Here is a 21276-nt window from a genome sequence, read left to right on the forward strand (position 1 = left end):
TTGTGTACGTCTATAATCATATGGCCCTGAGCGTACACACCGTTCAATTCTTCTATTTGGTCGGCCCACACAAATTCGCGCGGGGGCATATTGACGCGTGGAAGAATAGAAGTCCGCGTAGCAGCTCTGGGGTAATTAGGCTTTTACGATATCGGCTGGCCCAGCACCGGTTTTTATTCCTCCCGTGGTTGTTGTCTCTACCGTGAGGAGGGGAAAGGGTCAGGGACGGCCGGTAGTTATGTTGTCTCAACGATTACTGCCATCTATTGTTTACACCAATCGCGTGGGGCAAGGGGCTGGAAGGCTGTGGTGTACAGAATAGGGTCTAATACCCGATGCGCGACGCTCCTGCGACTGGTTGTGTGAGCCACCCCTTGATCGCCTCTGCCAAATACTCAGGGAAGAGAAAAATCGCGAAGGTGGACGAGTGCCCTTAAAGAACCAGCATCCTCGATCGCCGCTGCCGTTCGCCCTGGCTTAGCGGTGGGAAGCATCCTTTGGCTTTCGAATTCTCCGCCGTTGAGTCCCCCTAAGGGCCTTATTTATCCCCTCTATTTTTTTTTAGAAAATGTTTTCTTTTTCAAGATTTGTTTGCTCCTTCACGGCTTCCCCCTTAACCGTTCAACAGTCTTCCGTATATAACAATCTCAATCCACTCTTATTGCCTATAATTTTGATTAATTCTTATTCATCCCGGCAGATAAAGTTTCGTCTTGTTTTGAAAGAGACAGGAGTTCTTGGCTGCAGTATTTTGCAACAGCTTCATTAACCATGTATGTAAAGAAAAAATCTGGAGCGACTTACTGGCTTAGCTTTTTTTACTAACACATAAATAATACTGTGATAAGATAAGAAAAAAACACGAAATGGAAAATACCACGAATCGTAATACTGCAGGCGTTCTTACGAGCAGCAATGGTAACTTTGCCACCAATAGTGTAGCGGCATCAACTCCGAAGAGGTCCAAAAGTGCTCGAAGGAAAACGTTCAAATGCACCGGATATGACGGTTGTACGATGTCCTTCACTAGAGCGGAACATCTTGCACGTCATATAAGAAAGCACACTGGTGAAAAGCCGTTCCAGTGTCCTGCATGTTTGAAATTCTTCAGTAGAGTTGATAATTTGAAACAGCATCGGGAATCGGTCCATGCACATAAAAACCACCATTCTACCAGCTCGCACCAGCGTAAGCCTTCCTCTTCATCTTTATCCTCCTCTTCTTCTGCATCTTCTTCGTCTTCTGCTTCATCATCTACATCATATAGTGATCCTTACAGGAAAACTAATATTAATAGCGGGAACATGCCGATGATGGCAGAAAACGAAAAAGCGCCCCAAATAATACATTCTTCGCCGGAGTTCATTACTAGCACGAGAAGCATCCCACCCATCTCTCCAAGGTCCATTTATAATACCCAACGACAGCAACAACACCAACAACAACAGCATCAACAGGCTCCCTATTATTTTCCTTCCCATCCAATCACTGATAGTTACTACCAGTATCCTCTTCCCAGTAATAATAACACCATCAATTATTTACCATCAGTAGATGTGCAGTATCCTTTGAATGTGAGCCCCTCCTCAACGAGCCATCCGGCCTCTGAGGTAATCATATCGTCCTTTCCTCCGAGGTCCATGCCAAGTACTTCCTTCAAATATAAAGATTCTGCCGACTTTCAAGCACGGACAACTATGAACAAATACAATATTAGACCAAGCAATATCAATGTCAATACTAGTAATATCAATAACCATCTTGATTCATTCTCCCCGCCGTTTTCTCCGTCAACGACAGTTGCTGAAGCAAAACCAATTATTTTACCACAGTATCAGCAGGCATTTAGCCAACCACCAAATGGAAATAAAAACAATAATATGTCTTCCTCGAAGAATGGCGGCAAAGGGGGAGAAAATTTCAAGAATACTGATGATCGCAATGATAATAATAACAAAAAGAGGTCGGAAACTTTATCAGAGTCTGATATTTCGGTCAACACCAATAAGAAAAGGCTTAGTGTTGATTACATATTGACTTGATCGAGGCAATCTGATCTAAGTTTCAAATATTCCGTAGAGTATAAATATCTTACAACTAATATAATTCTTAATATGCGCAAACAAATTATGGTGCGCATCTTTTTTTATTTTTATGTTTTGTTCCATACTAAATGCAGTTTATAAAATTTTTCAAATGAGTCAAGCTATGTATAATCAGTGCTACAAAAATGATAAGATGCAATTGCAAGAAAAAATCCCTTGCATAAAGGGCTTTCTGACCTCTTGCGTTGATCAACGAGAAATAACCGCAAAACTTAATTTTAAACTCCCGCGTCTGCTTTACACAGCCCACAGTAGCATCAAAAACTACGATGTAACACTAACGGTGGATTGTGAATACGGAACGAACAATCCTGCATCTTGACTTCAAAACTTGATCATATACACCTATACCGCCATGGTTATCTCGCCCTTACGCTCACCCGGACCCCCGTTAATTGCAATAATAAGAAAAAGAAAAGAAAGAAGCTTTTTATCTCATTTCACTGACAAGATGACGCTTTTTCCGATTTTAGCAGATAAACTATCACATATAACCACTTTTTTATATTACATGAAATGATGCCCTACAACACCCCTCCAAATATCCAAGAACCTATGAACTTCGCAAGCAGCAACCCCTTTGGTATTATTCCAGATGCGCTCAGTTTCCAGAATTTCAAATATGATCGTCTTCAGCAGCAGCAACAGCAGCAGCAACAGCAGCAACAAAATCGCACTGCGTCATCGTTACAGCAGCCGCAACAGCAACAACCAATAAGCCCGCCTTTGTTTTTAGTAGGGGCCGGTACCAGCGAAAACTCAAACCTTAACAAGAATGCCAACACTAGTACTATCCCTCCTTTACTCTTTAGCAGATCGTCTCAGCATTATGTTGTCCCAGATATAGACCACTCCTCCATAATATACAAGAACAACATCTGCAAATCTTTCAAAGATGACTTATTTTTCTGTCCAAGATCTTTACTTTCTCTCGAAGAACAACAAGCATGCGAGAAAATGGATAGGCTGACCGCTGAACAAATGTCATTGTATCATCAGAACACGCAATCCAGTTCTAATCCTGGTTCTATGTCTTCTTCACCTCCAAATTCTGCTTCTTCTATATTCAACTCTAGGCCGAAGTTCAATCCTTATACATCTCAAAGTTTTAATCCTTTGGAAAGTGTTCAAGAATGATCGCGATATGGACAAACACGTTGTTTTGATTTCTTTTTTGCATATTCCTCATTTGAACAAATCTTGTGTCCATGTTATGTTACGTTATGTTATATTATGTCAAGCCGTTTCATTTCCTACTTATTTTTAATTATCGGTTTCTTCTATTCATGTAGTTCACTATTCAATTAGTATATGTAGATAAAAGGAGAAGGGTTTTATCTGCAAACAGACGCAAGACGTATGTACTAAGCACTAAATACTCATATAACCATATTCTTTCAAAAATACATGCCATTTTTCTGTTTCATAATAATCCTGGAGGCTACAAGTATGGTGATATAATAAATCTTGAACCTTGTTTTACTGGAACTCCTAAAGTCAAGCCATACATAATGCCAGAAACAGGACCTGCGTAGATAACATATAACATGTACCAGTCATGATTACCCAACGTGCCGTTACAAATGATATATAGACCTACATTTTAGTTAGTTTCGTCGTAAGTTATGGTAATAAAGGAAAAGTCCTCTAATGAATCTATAATATAGGTTCACACAAATAAGAGTGATAATTAAAAGCGTATTCGACACTGAAAGATCTGCTGGGAATACTATACTGATATTTCCAAAATATCCCTTATAAATTGAATCTGGAATAGCACTTCTTTTTTTAAAAAACCTTGAATTGTTGGTAGCATTTCTATCCTCCCACTATGAGTTACACTGACAACCCTCCTCAAACAAAAAGAGCTTTATCGTTAGACGATCTGGTGAATCACGATGAAAATGAAAAGGTTAAATTACAAAAATTAAGTGAGGCGGCTAATGGCAGCAGACCTTTTGCCGAAAATTTAGAATCTGATATAAATCAAACGGAAACGGGCCAAGCTGCTCCGATTGACAATTACAAGGAGAGTACTGGTCATGGCTCGCACTCACAAAAACCTAAATCACGCAAGTCATCTAATGATGATGAAGAAACCGATACGGATGACGAAATGGGTGCAAGTGGAGAAATTAATTTTGATTCAGAAATGGACTTTGACTATGATAAACAACATAGAAATTTACTATCCAACGGATCACCTCCTATGAATGATGGTAGTGATGCCAATGCGAAGTTAGAAAAGCCTTCTGATGATTCAATTCATCAGAATAGCAAGAGTGATGAAGAACAGAGAATACCGAAACAAGGTAATGAAGGGAACATTGCCAGCAACTATATAACCCAAGTACCTCTGCAAAAGCAGAAGCAAACTGAGAAGAAGATAGCGGGAAATGCAGTAGGAAGCGTGGTCAAGAAGGAAGAAGAAGCGAATGCAGCTGTAGATAATATTTTTGAAGAGAAAGCTACTTTACAATCAAAAAAGAATAATATCAAGAGAGATTTGGAGGTTCTGAATGAAATATCTGCGTCTTCCAAGCCCAGTAAGTACAGGAATGTTCCAATTTGGGCACAAAAATGGAAACCTACTATCAAAGCTCTTCAAAGTATAAATGTGAAAGATCTCAAAATTGACCCATCTTTTTTAAACATTATTCCCGATGATGACTTAACAAAGTCAGTACAGGACTGGGTTTATGCTACAATATACTCAATTGCTCCTGAACTAAGATCCTTCATTGAGTTAGAAATGAAATTTGGTGTTATTATTGATGCGAAAGGCCCAGATCGTGTAAATCCACCAGTTTCTTCACAATGTGTTTTCACTGAGCTTGATGCCCATCTAACGCCTAATATTGATGCATCTTTGTTCAAAGAGTTGAGCAAATATATTCGTGGTATTAGCGAAGTCACTGAAAATACAGGTAAATTCAGTATTATTGAATCCCAGACAAGAGATTCCGTCTATAGAGTCGGACTATCCACGCAAAGACCAAGGTTTTTGAGAATGAGTACAGATATTAAGACTGGGAGGGTAGGACAATTTATAGAGAAAAGACATGTAGCCCAACTACTATTATATTCACCAAAAGATAGTTACGACGTTAAAATCTCCCTAAACTTGGAATTACCTGTACCTGACAACGATCCGCCAGAAAAATATAAATCTCAAAGCCCAATTAGTGAAAGGACGAAAGACCGTGTTAGTTACATTCATAATGATTCCTGTACCAGAATTGATATTACAAAAGTCGAAAATCATAACCAAAATTCAAAAAGTAGACAATCAGAGACCACTCACGAAGTGGAACTAGAAATCAACACGCCTGCACTGTTAAACGCCTTTGATAACATAACGAACGATAGTAAAGAATATGCATCTCTTATTAGAACGTTTCTGAATAATGGTACAATTATTAGAAGAAAGTTATCGTCTTTATCATATGAAATTTTTGAAGGTTCAAAGAAAGTCATGTAATATTTGAATCATTTCAAAAAAAAATAAGCAAATGCCCTTGAGCGAGAAATTTTTTTTGTTTACTCAAATGCTGTTATGAAAGCTTATGTAATAATAATAATAATGATAATAATAACATAAAAATAATTACTCTAACATTTCTTATTATCTCTATATATCCCTAATAAATAGGCCATTCTTATAATAACCAAGTCTTTCGCCATTTTGATACTATCAATAGCTAAAGCCATCTTAGAGCCATCAACCTCATGCCAGGAAATTGGTATCTCCTCAATTTGGATTCTTTTTCTGATGGCTAAGATCAAAATTTCAACGTCAAAGATCCAACCCTCTGTATGCAAATACGGAAAAATTTTCAATATAGCGGCTCTGTTGAACAATTTGAATCCACATTGTGTGTCTTTGATAGACCTGATGCCGAAGATGAAAACTAAGGTATGGAAACCGTACATCAAGCAGTTTCTTATCATTGATCTCTTTATGACGGCTTCGGTATTTACCATATGTGCTCTGGAACCAATTGCTACTGCTGGTTTAGTCGTTTTTAGATCTGTACTAGACGTTTCAATTTTGCTAATAGCATCTATTAGTTTTTCTACATCACTGAACTTACTAGCACCATCAGCATCGGCAAAAAGACCATACTTACCTCTAATATGTAAAAAACCTTGTCTCACTGCGCCACCTTTGCCTCTGTTTTGAGAAAACTTGATGATTCTGAATTGTTCGTAGTTCAATTTGAACTGTTCTTTACAAATTTTCAAACAGTATTGTGTGGTATTATCTGTGGAACCATCATCCACTATGACAATCTCCCATCTGGAACCATATTTTTCCTTTAAAAAGCTGATTGCGTCTGTCAACATTAGTAAAATTCTACCTGTCTCATTATAGCTTGGGATAACAACAGATAAAAATATTTCTTCGTCATCTTGGTGTTCATTCAAGTTAGGTAAGGCACGACTAACTTCATGACCTTTTTCATCAATAGCTATGTATTTGAGCTCCTCTGGATATGGCGGCCTTGGTGTATGCGAAAATAAATAGACCAATAAATACAGTGAAAGCACCAAGGCTACTAAGAGCGTAAAAAAGACAGTGTTTCTGTTCTCAATCAGGAATCTCAACGCTCTCATTTTTGTTGTGCTTTGTGTAATTTTTGGCTGCCTCTCTGTTTTTGTCCCTTTCTTACGTTATCAAAAGCACCTAATCTATCCTTACAGCATCCAATTAGATACCACTACCTTTCCACAGTGACTATGGTCCTTTGTGCCACTTTAATTGCGATAAAGCCTTGAAAATTGGCACGTTTTCTTCTTGTTTACACTTTTTTTCGAATACGCCAAATTTCGCTTTCTCATGAAAAAAATGGCATACACTGCTTCGAAAGATACAACAGAGCCATGTGCATTAATATATATAAATTAAAAGGTACTGAAGTGATAACGGTGAAAATAGGATAACTATGTACACTTGACTTTGGACTTGTTAGTTGTGACTAGTATAGAAGTTACAAGATCAAATGGAATAAACCCAAACACCACATCTAATTTTTCAATGGAAAAAGAAAAGTTTCAAGGTGGAAAAAAAATTTTCAGCAGCATCGCAATAAATGTTAAAAAATAATAATATATTGCAACCTATTTAAGATAATACATATGCGTCGATCTATAGTGCATAATTTATATCTTGTAAACTGTAAATACAACGACAATCAGTGCTAATTCAACTCAGGATGCCTCCAAAGAAGTTTAAGGATCTAAACTCTTTCCTTGACGACCAACCAAAGGACCCAAATCTAGTCGCTTCTCCCTTCGGTGGTTATTTTAAAAACCCTGCTGCTGATGCCGGTAGTAATAACGCTTCCAAAAAAAGTAGCTACCAACAACAGCGTAATTGGAAACAGGGGGGCAACTACCAACAAGGTGGTTACCAATCGTATAACAGTAATTACAACAATTACAACAACTACAACAACTACAACAATTATAACAACTACAATAACTATAATAAATACAATGGCCAGGGCTATCAAAAATCTACTTACAAACAATCGGCTGTGACGCCCAACCAAAGTGGAACTCCAACTCCATCTGCTTCTACTACATCTTTGACCTCTTTGAATGAAAAGCTGTCGAACTTAGAGTTAACACCCATCTCTCAATTTTTGTCAAAGATACCTGAATGTCAAAGTATCACTGATTGCAAAAATCAAATCAAACTAATCATTGAAGAATTTGGCAAAGAAGGTAACAGTACGGGTGAGAAAATTGAAGAGTGGAAAATCGTCGATGTTCTATCTAAATTCATCAAACCTAAGAATCCATCATTAGTTAGAGAATCTGCCATGCTAATAATTTCCAACATTGCTCAATTTTTCAGTGGAAAGCCACCACAGGAAGCATACTTGCTACCATTCTTCAATGTCGCACTTGACTGTATTTCAGATAAAGAGAATACAGTCAAACGTGCCGCGCAACATGCCATTGATTCTTTGTTGAATTGCTTTCCAATGGAGGCTTTAACCTGTTTTGTACTGCCTACGATTTTGGATTACTTATCATCTGGTGCCAAATGGCAAGCTAAAATGGCCGCTCTAAGCGTTGTAGATAGAATAAGAGAAGATTCGGCGAACGATTTATTGGAACTTACTTTCAAAGATGCAGTTCCAGTTTTAACCGATGTAGCAACTGATTTCAAACCTGAATTGGCCAAACAAGGTTACAAAACTTTATTGGACTACGTTTCTATTTTGGATAACTTAGATTTGTCTCCTCGTTATAAATTGATCGTGGACACCCTGCAAGATCCATCTAAGGTTCCTGAATCTGTAAAATCGTTATCCAGTGTTACATTTGTCGCTGAAGTTACGGAACCTTCACTATCTTTGTTAGTTCCTATTCTAAACAGATCTTTAAACCTATCGTCATCATCTCAAGAGCAATTAAGACAAACCGTTATTGTCGTGGAGAATTTGACAAGATTGGTGAATAATCGTAATGAAATTGAAAGCTTCATCCCTCTACTACTACCCGGTATCCAAAAGGTTGTTGATACTGCGTCCTTACCTGAAGTTCGTGAATTGGCTGAAAAGGCCCTTAACGTTCTAAAAGAAGATGACGAAGCTGATAAGGAAAACAAATTCTCAGGCAGACTGACTTTAGAAGAAGGTAGGGATTTCTTACTTGATCACCTCAAGGACATTAAAGCTGATGATTCCTGTTTTGTCAAGCCTTACATGAATGACGAAACTGTTATCAAGTATATGAGCAAGATTTTGACCGTGGATTCTAATGTGAACGACTGGAAAAGACTTGAAGATTTTTTGACCGCCGTTTTTGGTGGTTCAGATTCACAAAGAGAATTTGTCAAACAAGACTTTATCCATAACTTGAGAGCTTTATTCTACCAAGAAAAGGAAAGGGCAGATGAGGACGAAGGTATTGAGATTGTCAACACTGATTTCTCCTTAGCTTATGGTTCAAGAATGCTTTTGAACAAAACAAATCTTCGTCTCCTAAAGGGTCATCGTTACGGTTTGTGTGGTAGAAATGGTGCTGGTAAGTCTACTTTAATGAGAGCAATTGCTAATGGTCAATTGGATGGTTTTCCTGACAAGGATACATTACGCACCTGTTTCGTCGAACATAAATTGCAAGGTGAAGAAGGTGATTTAGACTTGGTTTCCTTCATTGCTTTAGATGAAGAACTGCAATCTACTTCTCGTGAGGAAATTGCAGCCGCTTTAGAATCTGTCGGTTTTGATGAAGAGAGAAGAGCACAAACTGTTGGATCTTTATCTGGTGGTTGGAAAATGAAGTTGGAATTGGCAAGAGCTATGTTACAAAAAGCTGATATTTTATTGCTGGATGAACCTACCAATCATTTAGATGTTTCGAACGTTAAATGGTTAGAAGAATACTTACTGGAACATACTGATATTACTTCATTGATTGTTTCGCATGACTCTGGTTTCTTAGATACAGTCTGTACTGACATCATCCATTATGAAAACAAGAAATTGGCTTACTACAAAGGTAACTTGGCAGCATTTGTTGAGCAGAAACCTGAAGCTAAATCTTACTATACCTTAACAGATTCTAATGCTCAAATGCGTTTCCCACCCCCAGGTATTTTAACAGGTGTTAAGTCTAACACTAGAGCCGTCGCTAAAATGACTGATGTAACTTTCTCTTATCCAGGTGCCCAAAAGCCTTCCTTAAGCCATGTCTCCTGTTCATTGTCTCTGTCTTCTCGTGTGGCTTGTTTAGGTCCTAACGGTGCTGGTAAATCCACTTTGATCAAGCTATTAACTGGTGAATTGGTTCCAAATGAAGGTAAAGTGGAAAAACATCCAAATTTACGTATTGGTTATATTGCTCAGCATGCATTGCAACACGTCAATGAACATAAGGAAAAGACGGCAAACCAATATTTGCAATGGCGTTATCAATTCGGTGACGACCGTGAAGTCTTATTGAAGGAATCCAGAAAAATATCCGAAGATGAAAAGGAAATGATGACAAAGGAAATCGACATTGATGACGGTAGAGGTAAGAGAGCCATTGAAGCTATTGTAGGTAGACAAAAGTTGAAAAAATCTTTCCAATATGAGGTCAAATGGAAATACTGGAAACCAAAATACAACTCCTGGGTTCCAAAAGATGTTTTGGTCGAGCATGGCTTTGAAAAATTGGTTCAAAAATTCGACGATCACGAAGCCTCCAGAGAAGGGTTGGGTTACCGTGAATTAATTCCTTCAGTTATCACCAAACATTTTGAAGACGTTGGTCTTGATTCTGAAATTGCTAACCATACTCCATTAGGTTCTTTATCTGGTGGTCAATTAGTTAAAGTCGTTATTGCCGGTGCTATGTGGAACAACCCTCATTTACTTGTTTTGGATGAACCTACCAACTATTTGGACAGAGACTCTCTTGGTGCTTTGGCCGTTGCTATTCGTGACTGGAGTGGTGGTGTCGTTATGATTTCGCATAATAACGAATTTGTTGGTGCTTTATGTCCTGAACAATGGATTGTGGAGAACGGTAAAATGGTTCAAAAGGGCTCTGCACAAGTTGACCAATCCAAATTCGAAGATGGTGGTAATGCTGATGCCGTTGGTCTAAAGGCCTCCAACTTGGCCAAGCCATCTGTAGATGACGATGATTCTCCAGCTAACATCAAGGTCAAGCAAAGAAAGAAGAGATTGACAAGAAATGAAAAGAAGCTGCAAGCCGAACGTCGTCGTCTACGTTACATTGAGTGGTTGTCATCGCCAAAAGGTACACCAAAACCAGTTGATACTGACGATGAAGAAGATTGAAAGCCTACTGGCTAGTGTTTTATCTTCGCTAACTTCGTTTGTTTCACTCCATCTTTTTTCTTTAATTCACTCCTCAAATGGAGTTTACTACGTTGATAGAATTTAGGACAAGCATATGACGCTCTCCTTCCTTTTTTGTTTTCTAGGTTAATTCATTTTTCATACAGAGTAGTTAATATTGGTTCTTTTCATATATGTACGGTACGCAGATTAATTATGTAAACTTAAACTTAAGGGATCCTTTTTGATGCTAACAATTGTCGATGTTGAACTACAAATTTATGTAAGAGGTCGTTGTTAAGGATTATTATTTTAAAAATACACGAAGATTGATTATTATTTCTTACATGAGGTTATGAATCGTGCTCCAAAAGTATACCAAAAATAACTCCTGAACTGCTAGGCACAGTTTGCGATAATTTAAAGGGGTTAAATACACTTTTACTACTGGCTTTCACCTTATAAATCCCTCATTAAACTAAAGATGAATGAACATTGTTGAAGAAATTGTCCGGGTAAGAGGTTGTACTAGGGAGTGATGAACATCCATAAATTCTTCGACTAGCAGAAGTAATGATAATTTTCACCCGTTAAAGCTACATCTGGTTAGATGGACTAGAAGAACCACGACGAAACAATCATATAACAATGTCTACTTTTAATGCAGAAACCGCTGATAACTTGGAAGATATCGAGAAACAATTCGCTGTTGTTGCTGTTGAACAAGCGGAAACATATTGGAAACTATTAACAAGTGTTCCCGGTTCCAAGTTACGTTTGACTAAGTTTGATGACGAAATATACGAGAATTTTATGGAGAGATTCCCAGAATACAAAGATGTTGAAAGGGTCAAAAAGTTTACGGAGGAAGAATTAAAAACAAAAGAAGCCAAGGAAAGATGGAGAAAGTTCTTCACAATTTTTGAGAAAAAAATCGAAGACTATAACTTTGGTACTTTGTTGAGGACAGACGCTTCAGCCGAGTATGGTCAATTTACTACTTGTTTTGTCGTGAGACTACAATTTTACGCTTTTGAAATTGCTAGAAATAAACACGGCTTGAACGATTGGATTGTCGGTCAGAAATGAACATGCATATATATTTGTGATTGATTATATAGAATACATTACTTTATACAAAGGAACAACACAAGGCATTCTTCCTTGTTCAACATATATATATATACATATATATATTAAGCTCAGTAAATTGTTGAAATGTGAAAGGCTGTACTTTTGCTCTTAACTTTTGAAAAAATTCATCATTGAGAATTCCCTAATGTTTATGGGTGTGAGTATCGGCAGAATCAGAATGAGTATGAGTATGATTTGTTGATTTAGTGTCATGAGAGTGCTCCAAATCACCTTTAGAGTCAGAGGTTACATCAACAAACTCGACGTCCACCTTCCCCACGTTTGGCACCTTCATACGTAAATCCTCTCTTATAGTCGAAATAGCGTTTTCCAAAAATCTTATCCCAACTTCCTGACCTGAATGTAATACTGGCACTTCCAAAGTTGTGGTGGCACGAAGATTAGGACCGGAAGCTAATATAGTAAGGTCTCTAACATGTAACGACTGTTTGAGATCTAAGTCTGTTTTCAAACTGCCAATGCTGTCTTTTATGACAGATTCGATTTCTAGATAACGCGGATCAGTAGGTGGTATAGATTGGTCAACTAACTCCTTCAGTGAGGATAAGATACCTTGTCCACCTGTTTTTATGATCAAACCTGACACTACAAGCCCACCTAAATTATCTAAGGATTGAATGTTGAAAAAATAACTAGATGTGATAGCGACCAACGCTACCAACGATGTCAAGGAGTCAACACGATGATGCCAGGCGTTTGCCATTAGTACATTAGAATTTGTTTGGATTGCAACTTTCTTTGTTGCCTGAAAAACCCATTCTTTAACCAAGATAGAACCCGCTGCTATCCATACAGCATTTACATTAGTTGCCTGTTGTGTTAGCGACTGAGAATGGGAATGCGTTTCACCAATTAAACCGGCCATCGATTCTAGAATGGCATGAGGAATGACAGGCCCCACAATAGCGCATAACGACGACCAACCGATAGATATACCAGCCATTGCTAAGATTGTGGATACTGCCAAAGATCCCACAGTTTCCACTTTACCATAGCCATATGGGTACTCCGAAGTTGGTTTACGAGACGCATATTGGACAGAAAACAGTGTTAAAAAATCAGATACCAAATCGCTAAGAGCATGTACGGAATCAGCAAGTAATGCTTGAGAATGAAAAGTGATTCCTCCTACAAATTTTCCTACTGCCATCCCCACATTTGATGCAAGTCCTATCCATGTTATTCTTACGCCAGGATTCTTCTTGATCTGCTGTACGTTCAGTGACAATAAAGGATTGTCATGCATATGTGTGTGGCTGTGACTATGAGTATGTTGCAACAACGACTTCACAGAGGAAGCCTTGCCTTCCTTCTTTCCTTCACTTTCATTCTGTCTGGAATTCGATCCATTCTGTGAAGACATTTTTGAAATGAGCTGTTCATTATAGCCCTCTTCTTGACCTTCTTTATTTAGCAGTTTCGAAGAATGCAGGCACCTTCTCGGGTTGGCTGAGATCATTGTACTGTACAGGCTTGATGTTCTTATGGCCCTCCCGGCAGCATGGTAACTAGTGTTGTTATAACCTGGCACAAAGGAACCGAATTGCTTGATAGAGTCAATACTTATCCGTAGCATATCTTTATTGCGTTTGCTTTTTTGAGAAAGTAATTGCTTACACGTTCTAGAATAAAAAAGTATGGTTGTAAGAACGCACTTGAAAAGGCACCAATCTGCTCGGGTTTTTACAACTAACACTAACCTAGATGAGAGGTAAAAAGAAATCGTAAAAAAAAGTTGTTGCCCAGCACAATAACGACACTTTACCCGCTAATTCCAGGAGGTTTGAGTTAGACAACGACCTTCCCACCCCGTTTTCCCATAATTCTATTGTTATACACCTGGATCTGGAGGTCCGTGAAACGGCATACCTCGACGAAAAAGGTCACTACTAATCAAATCAAACTGACATTAATAAAAACGTATAAACTGACAGCTGTAGATCTAAATAAACTAGATTAAACATATGAAATAGTTTGTAAAAAGTGGCATCATGACCAATAATAGGTCCAGATGAAGAAAAAAGAAAAAAGAAGACGAAATTAGGGTAAAATTTCTCACTTGCTGCTCAAGGGTGAGACCCGCACCTCAGGCATGTAATAGAAGCTTCGACCACCGCATCTACCAGACGCCTTGGTTCCCACTATCATCATCATATTCATCGTTTCCTGACCCAGACAGATCGCGTCTACCGCTGCCGATATTAGAGGATTGGTAGCGGTTACTTTGAGCACCTCTTGTACGACCTTGTTTTTGCTGTTGGCCCGAAGTCAAGAAGTCATCGTCTTCATCGTCGTCCAACTGACCTTGAGTGTTAGTTTCGCGGTAAGTTTGGGTATAAGTGCCACCACCAGTGCCGGCAGTGTAGTCAGTAGTTTGTTGCTGGAAGTCGTTACCGCCAAACTGCGTGTTACCGCCTAGATTAGACTGTGGCTGCTGGCGTTGAGGGAAATTCCCTTGGTTTTCTTCGCCGTAGGGATCGGCCTTGGATCCTTGATTCCTGAATTCCCTCTGTTGATGTTTTTCATGACGCTGTTGTCTAGTCTGGTCGTCATTGTCGTCTTCGTAACGTTCATCATGATCGTTGCCGTGCAACTTATCAGCAAACTTGTTTAATAGATTGGACATTTCTTAATTGTTATTCGTACTTAGCTTTTATGCGGTAGTGTTTGGCTCTGCTGCTAGTAGATATTAAGAGTTGAGGGTAGGTATGTATCCTTTTTTTGATGAAATAGTAATGTGCTTTTATAGTCCAAGAAATATTGACTGCTTCAAGGGAGCCTGATTAACAAGCACGTAACGGAGACCAAAAAAAGGATTTCGGTCTTTTCTAACCATTTCCCTTTACTCCCTTGTGCGTTATTTGTTTTGATTACTAGGCATGATGTATGGAGGAACTTGCGATCAAATGTCATAAAAGTGGAGGAGTGAAAAGAAATGACGAAGCCCAAAACGTGGTCCTAGAATTACCACATTTCCTTTTTCTAAAGGAAGCCAGACTATGCTTTACGCAAGAACTGTGGTTAAAGAGGGATATTCTGATGAACATAAATTCATACACATTCATGAGAAGCACGACAAGGATTGGTTAATTACTTACAACTAAGGCAAAACTGCCATTGACCTCATCTGTACCACCACATGCTGTGTAGTTATTTTCCCTTTGTGATCCCTAAAAAAGATGGGATCTACACACCTTACAAGAACATCCTCAAACCCATACCTGGAACCACTGAACATATTCTTCCCGTGAAAGGCTCTACGGCGAAACTACTGTAATGTCACAGGAAATTAAGGATGCTTCGACTATGGAACGGACCATACATGGGGACCCGATGTATAGAAAGCCTCAATGAGGCAAAGAGTCTAGCTCCTTTAAGATACGTAATTCTCCTTCTGTTTTCCCTTAATTATTCGGGTGAAATACCACATGGTCGCACGGCTGACGGGGAACTCCGGAATTGGACGATGAAGAACTTAACGGTGATATGAGGTGATCGTGGAACAAAACGTTGTGCCAAAGAAGCCACAAATACGTCACTGTAATTATTCTGCCTGCATAAAAAGAGCCATCAAGGATAAGCTAGAGACTATACTCCGGAAGTAGAAGAAGGAAGGTGTGAGAAAGAAGATAGAGCGTGTAACACAATCATGGGGGAAAAAAGGACAATAATCAAAGCGCTGAAAAACTCTGCAGCGTCCCACTTCATCAAGAAGTTGACCGCAGATACTTCCCTGTCGTCCATACAAGAGGCAATAAACGTCGTGCAGCAGTACAATGCAACGGATCCCGTGAGATTAAAGCTTTTCCATACGCCTCGGATGGTTTCGCAGGGGGCTCATTTTGCATTTTGTTTGCCCACTAAGAAACCACATTACAAGCCATTACTGCTTTCGCAAAACGCACTTGATGAGTTTAATTTGGTGCAGGATCAGGACTTGGAGAAAATACTATCCGGTGAGAAAGTATATTATTCCGATAGTATCTTTCCCTATAGTACAGTGTACTCCGGATTTCAATTCGGCTCATTTGCTGCACAGCTGGGAGACGGACGTGTGGTAAACTTGTTTGATCTTAAGGACAAGTGTAGCGGACAATGGCAAACGTTTCAGTTGAAAGGTGCCGGTATGACGCCATTTTCTCGGTTTGCAGATGGGAAAGCTGTGTTAAGATCAAGCATACGTGAATTCATAATGAGCGAGGCGTTGCACAGTATTGGAATTCCATCCACAAGAGCTATGCAATTAACTCTGTTACCGGGGACGAAGGCGCAAAGGCGCAATCAAGAACCGTGCGCTGTTGTATGCCGTTTTGCGCCCAGCTGGATCCGCTTGGGTAACTTCAACCTATTCAGATGGCGGCACGACTTGAAAGGGTTGATCCAACTATCAGATTATTGCATTGAGGAATTGTTTGCTGGGGGGACCCAATTTGAGGGGAAACCCGACTTTAATATATTCAAAAGGGATTTTTTTCCTGACACTGAGACGAAGATTGATGAGCAGGTGGAAAAGGATGAAACTGAGGTGAGTACCATGACCGGAGATAACATTTCCACATTGAGCAAATATGATGAGTTTTTCAGACATGTAGTTAGCTTGAATGCAAACACAGTGGCCCATTGGCAAGCGTATGGGTTTGCTAACGGTGTTTTGAATACGGATAACACCTCCATTATGGGCCTGACAATTGATTATGGCCCCTTTGCCTTCCTGGACAAGTTTGAACCAAGCTTTACCCCGAACCATGATGACACAGCGAAGAGATATTCGTTTGCCAACCAGCCAAGCATTATATGGTGGAACTTGCAACAGTTTGCCAAGGATCTCGCATGTCTGCTGGGTCCTGAGGCCCGTGACCTTGAATTGTTACTTAAGGGCGAACTGAATTCTGTTGATGACGCCCTAGAGAAAACCATGATTGAAAGGGTCCAGAAGTTGGTAGAGCTCAGTGCTAATGAGTACAAGTATGTGTTTACGACAAGGTACGCGCAGATAATGTCTCAAAGACTCGGTGTAGATCTGGATCTGGAAAAGTGCATGTCTTCTACAAACCTCAAAGATATCGAACATGCAGCCGAGAAGGCTAAAGAGTTCTGCGATGTTATCGTCGAACCATTGCTAGATATTCTGCAGGCCACAAAAGTCGACTATAACAATTTTTTTATCCATCTACAAAATTACAAGGGGCCCTTCTTCATCAAAGATAAAAGTGACACCGCAACACTTTTTGGAGCATTCGATGAAGAGTACTTGGGTATGTTCTTCAACTCCAAGCAACTGCAGCAAATGGCAGAAACTGAAGAGGCCTTCGCGGCTGGTGAGAAGGTCTTTGACGCTAACGGCGAATTGCGTTTGCTCAACGAAAAATTGCAAGAAATACGCAATTGGACCCAAGACTATTTGACCTTGGTCCCACCCACGGAAACTGCTGCAAGAGCGTCGCTTGCCAAGAAAGCCAACCCGTTGTTTGTCCCCAGAAGTTGGGTACTGGAGGAAGTAGTCGACGATTTAATGTACAGTCAAAGGGATGGCCTACAAGATCCCAGTTCGGAGCTAGATACATCTGCGTTGAAGAAGCTATACCTAATGAGCGTAAACCCATACGACCGCACGAAATGGGATGTCACTCTGCGGCCAGAACTGGAGACAAAATGGGCTGACCTTTCCCACCAAGATGACGCTAAGTTTATGATGCAAGCTTCCTGCAGTAGCTAAATGACCACAGATGTATTTATACATTCATAGCTATATATATACATATATATATATACATGTAATATGGCGCAAGTAGGCACGGTAGTCACCAATTGCTCAGGTATCTCCTCGGTGTAAAAGCACGTACACCGCGTTCGGAGAGTCGTTTATAAACTCAAAAGGGGAAAGAGACAAGGGTAGCCGAACGACTGGCACCGGACACGAACACGAAAACTTATTTAGATTATTAAAAAAAAAAAAAAAAGAGAGGAAACGAGGCGGAGGCGGAGAGGAGGAGAGAGACAAGAGACGGGCAGAACAAGAAGGGTAAAAACAGTGAGAAACAGTCTCCGCCGTTTTGACTGCGTATCCATCGTTATTGTCCACTACGAGACGCTAATGACGAAACGAGCTACCACATGCGTTTCCTACGCACCTGCTAAAGACCTGACACTTTAAAGGACCCATCTTCTGGCCTTCTGTCCCGGGTGCTGACCAAGCTCTCTTCCTTTTCCTTGCATTTTTTATATATTAATACTCACTTTCTTTCCGATTTTTATTTTTGAGTCTTCTTAAGCAAAATCCTGCTATGCGAATCTGAACCGATCGCTCGAGAACTAACTTAACCATACTTGCTCACATTGCCGTTTTGGGAAACTGCGGAATTTTTTTGGGAAAGAACAAGAAATAAGCGGAGGCACACATAGAAAAAAGAAACGCAGAAAGATCAAGCACGGATATTTCTGGCTAGAGGTTTATAAAAGAAAGAATACCTGGCAGCAAAGAGATTATTTTCATTATTGACACACATACCCGACCAAAAACGGCGTTAAGAATGCAAGTACTAGTGACGCTCTGGTGTCTAATATGCACATGCCTGGTACTACCAGTGGCCGCCAAGAAAAGGACACTGACAGCGAGTTCACTGGTCACGTGCATGGAGAACTCACAGCTTTCAGCCAATAGTTTCGATGTGTCGTTTTCTCCAGACGATCGATCGCTACATTACGATCTGGATATGACCACGCAGATCGACTCTTACATCTACGCTTATGTGGACGTGTATGCCTACGGGTTCAAGATTATTACGGAGAACTTCGACGTGTGTTCAATGGGTTGGAAGCAGTTTTGCCCTGTGCACCCAGGTAACATACAAATCGACTCCATTGAATACATTGCCCAGAAGTACGTGAAAATGATTCCGGGAATTGCCTACCAAGTGCCCGATATTGATGCGTACGTAAGATTGAACATTTATAACAACGTAAGTGAAAATTTGGCTTGTATCCAGGTTTTCTTTTCCAATGGGAAAACTGTATCACAAATTGGGGTTAAATGGGTGACAGCTGTTATCGCCGGTATTGGTTTATTAACTTCCGCTGTCTTGTCCACCTTCGGGAACTCCACAGCAGCATCTCACATTTCTGCAAACACCATGTCACTGTTCTTATATTTCCAATCTGTCGCTGTGGTCGCAATGCAACATGTAGACAGTGTTCCACCCATTGCTGCTGCCTGGTCTGAAAACCTTGCCTGGTCGATGGGCTTGATCCGTATTACATTTATGCAGAAAATCTTCCGTTGGTATGTAGAGGCGACTGGAGGCTCCGCATCTCTATATTTGACCGCGACAACAATGTCAGTGCTCACTCAACGAGGTCTGGATTACCTTAAAAATACTTCGGTTTACAAGAGGGCGGAAAATGTCTTGTACGGTAACTCAAACACTTTAATCTTTCGAGGAATTAAAAGAATGGGATACCGTATGAAGATTGAAAATACGGCCATCGTTTGTACTGGGTTCACATTCTTTGTGCTGTGCGGTTATTTTTTGGCCGGGTTTATCATGGCCTGCAAATACAGTATCGAGTTATGTATAAGATGTGGTTGGATGCGGAGTGATAGGTTTTACCAATTTAGGAAAAACTGGAGGTCAGTTCTGAAAGGATCGTTGTTAAGATACATCTATATTGGGTTCACGCAACTGACAATTTTAAGTTTTTGGGAGTTCACTGAACGGGATTCCGCCGGTGTTATTGTTATTGCATGCCTATTCATTGTATTGTCATGCGGGTTGATGGCGTGGGCTGCGTACAGAACCATTTTTTTCGCAAGTAAATCTGTGGAAATGTACAATAACCCAGCTGCTTTATTGTATGGTGATGAGTACGTCTTAAACAAGTACGGGTTTTTCTACACCATGTTCAACGCAAAACATTATTGGTGGAATGCTCTTTTAACGACGTATATTCTTGTAAAAGCTTTATTTGTCGGATTCGCACAGGCATCAGGTAAAACGCAAGCATTGGCTATTTTCATTATTGACTTGGCGTATTTTGTTGCCATCATCCGTTATAAACCATATTTGGACCGTCCAACGAATATTGTCAACATTTTTATTTGCACTGTCACCTTGGTCAACTCTTTCCTTTTCATGTTTTTCTCAAACTTGTTTAACCAAAAGTATGCTGTCTCTGCCATCATGGGCTGGGTGTTTTTCATTATGAATGCTGCGTTTTCTTTGCTTCTACTGTTGATGATTCTGGCCTTTACCACAATCATTCTGTTTTCTAAGAATCCTGACTCCAGGTTCAAGCCAGCAAAGGATGACAGAGCATCTTTCCAAAAGCATGCTATTCCTCATGAAGGTGCCTTGAATAAGTCAGTGGCCAACGAATTAATGGCCCTAGGTAATGTGGCAAAGGATCATACCGAAAATTGGGAATACGAACTGAAGAGTCAAGAAGGTAAAAGTGAAGATAATCTTTTCGGAGTTGAATACGATGACGAGAAAACAGGAACTAATTCAGAGAATGCTGAAAGTAGCAGTAAGGAAACCACCCGTCCAACCTTTTCTGAAAAGGTTTTACGTTCATTATCAATCAAAAGGAATAAGAGTAAACTGGGCAGTTTCAAGCGCAGCGCTCCGGATAAGATAACACAACAAGAGGTTTCTCCTGACCGCGCCAGCTCTTCGCCTAACAGCAAGTCATACCCCGGTGTCTCGCACACCAGGCAAGAATCTGAAGCGAATAATGGGCTAATCAATGCATATGAAGATGAGCAATTCAGTCTGATGGAACCAAGCATACTGGAAGACGCTGCTAGTTCCACCCAAATGCATGCTATGCCAGCCCGAGATTTGAGCTTGAGCAGTGTTGCAAACGCCCAAGATGTTACTAAAAAAGCAAACATCCTGGATCCTGATTATTTGTAAGCTTTGTCGATGGGATAAAGGTAAAAAGAACAACGTAATTAAATCATTACGAAAACTCTACTGCATTATTTTTTAGTCTTTTTATAGAGACATGAACATTCAATTACTTTCAAGGATAAATATTCTAATATTCATATTATTCACTTATGTATTTTTAACGAAACTCTACTCCATTCTACTGGGATCGGGCATACTTTACGGGGTGCACGGATTTTAGCAGTCTTTTTCTTTCTTGGCTTTTGCGAGATGCCTTGAGAGGAAGATTTTTTTTTCACTCAAAACCTCTGTCTTGTACAT

The 21276-nt window shown here is 39.8% G+C and overlaps 10 protein-coding genes across 10 annotated transcripts, besides 1 other annotated feature; 7 read left to right on the forward strand and 3 right to left on the reverse strand.

Annotated features, from left to right (window-relative positions):
* Positions 1-866: 866 nt before the first annotated feature.
* USV1 (Usv1p) lies at positions 867-2042 on the forward strand (the record flags this gene model as incomplete). Its single annotated transcript, NM_001184044.1, has 1 exon — positions 867-2042. The coding sequence occupies one exon, from the start codon at positions 867-869 to the stop codon at positions 2040-2042; it is 1176 nt and encodes a 391-aa protein (NP_015094.1).
* A 78-nt stretch (positions 2043-2120) lies between these two features.
* Positions 2121-2235: an origin of replication (ARS1607; Autonomously Replicating Sequence).
* Positions 2236-2621: 386 nt separating this feature from the next.
* YPL229W (uncharacterized protein) lies at positions 2622-3242 on the forward strand (the record flags this gene model as incomplete). The annotated part of the gene is made up of 1 exon (NM_001184043.1): positions 2622-3242. One exon carries the CDS (start codon positions 2622-2624, stop codon positions 3240-3242), a length of 621 nt encoding a protein of 206 aa, NP_015095.1.
* Positions 3243-3936: 694 nt separating this feature from the next.
* Positions 3937-5586, forward strand: CET1 (polynucleotide 5'-phosphatase; the record flags this gene model as incomplete). Its single annotated transcript, NM_001184042.1, has 1 exon — positions 3937-5586. The coding sequence occupies one exon, from the start codon at positions 3937-3939 to the stop codon at positions 5584-5586; it is 1650 nt and encodes a 549-aa protein (NP_015096.1).
* Positions 5587-5717: 131 nt separating this feature from the next.
* Positions 5718-6722, reverse strand: ALG5 (dolichyl-phosphate beta-glucosyltransferase; the record flags this gene model as incomplete). Its single annotated transcript, NM_001184041.1, has 1 exon — positions 5718-6722. One exon carries the CDS (start codon positions 6720-6722, stop codon positions 5718-5720), a length of 1005 nt encoding a protein of 334 aa, NP_015097.1.
* Positions 6723-7321: 599 nt separating this feature from the next.
* On the forward strand, positions 7322-10912 carry NEW1 (New1p; the record flags this gene model as incomplete). The annotated part of the gene is made up of 1 exon (NM_001184040.1): positions 7322-10912. The coding sequence occupies one exon, from the start codon at positions 7322-7324 to the stop codon at positions 10910-10912; it is 3591 nt and encodes a 1196-aa protein (NP_015098.1).
* Positions 10913-11560: 648 nt separating this feature from the next.
* Positions 11561-12001, forward strand: CHP1 (ribosome-associated Tef1p biogenesis chaperone CHP1; the record flags this gene model as incomplete). The annotated part of the gene is made up of 1 exon (NM_001184039.1): positions 11561-12001. One exon carries the CDS (start codon positions 11561-11563, stop codon positions 11999-12001), a length of 441 nt encoding a protein of 146 aa, NP_015099.1.
* Positions 12002-12188: 187 nt separating this feature from the next.
* On the reverse strand, positions 12189-13643 carry MMT2 (Mmt2p; the record flags this gene model as incomplete). Its single annotated transcript, NM_001184038.2, has 1 exon — positions 12189-13643. The coding sequence occupies one exon, from the start codon at positions 13641-13643 to the stop codon at positions 12189-12191; it is 1455 nt and encodes a 484-aa protein (NP_015100.2).
* Positions 13644-14186: 543 nt separating this feature from the next.
* Positions 14187-14693, reverse strand: GRE1 (Gre1p; the record flags this gene model as incomplete). Its single annotated transcript, NM_001184037.1, has 1 exon — positions 14187-14693. The coding sequence occupies one exon, from the start codon at positions 14691-14693 to the stop codon at positions 14187-14189; it is 507 nt and encodes a 168-aa protein (NP_015101.1).
* A 1023-nt stretch (positions 14694-15716) lies between these two features.
* FMP40 (Fmp40p) lies at positions 15717-17783 on the forward strand (the record flags this gene model as incomplete). Its single annotated transcript, NM_001184036.1, has 1 exon — positions 15717-17783. The coding sequence occupies one exon, from the start codon at positions 15717-15719 to the stop codon at positions 17781-17783; it is 2067 nt and encodes a 688-aa protein (NP_015102.1).
* An 814-nt stretch (positions 17784-18597) lies between these two features.
* Positions 18598-20979, forward strand: FLC1 (flavin adenine dinucleotide transporter; the record flags this gene model as incomplete). Its single annotated transcript, NM_001184035.1, has 1 exon — positions 18598-20979. One exon carries the CDS (start codon positions 18598-18600, stop codon positions 20977-20979), a length of 2382 nt encoding a protein of 793 aa, NP_015103.1.
* Between the last annotated feature and the right edge of the window lie 297 nt (positions 20980-21276).

Source organism: Saccharomyces cerevisiae, chromosome XVI (genome assembly GCF_000146045.2).
Source record: "Saccharomyces cerevisiae S288C chromosome XVI, complete sequence".
Classification (NCBI taxonomy): Eukaryota; Fungi; Ascomycota; class Saccharomycetes; order Saccharomycetales; family Saccharomycetaceae; genus Saccharomyces; species Saccharomyces cerevisiae.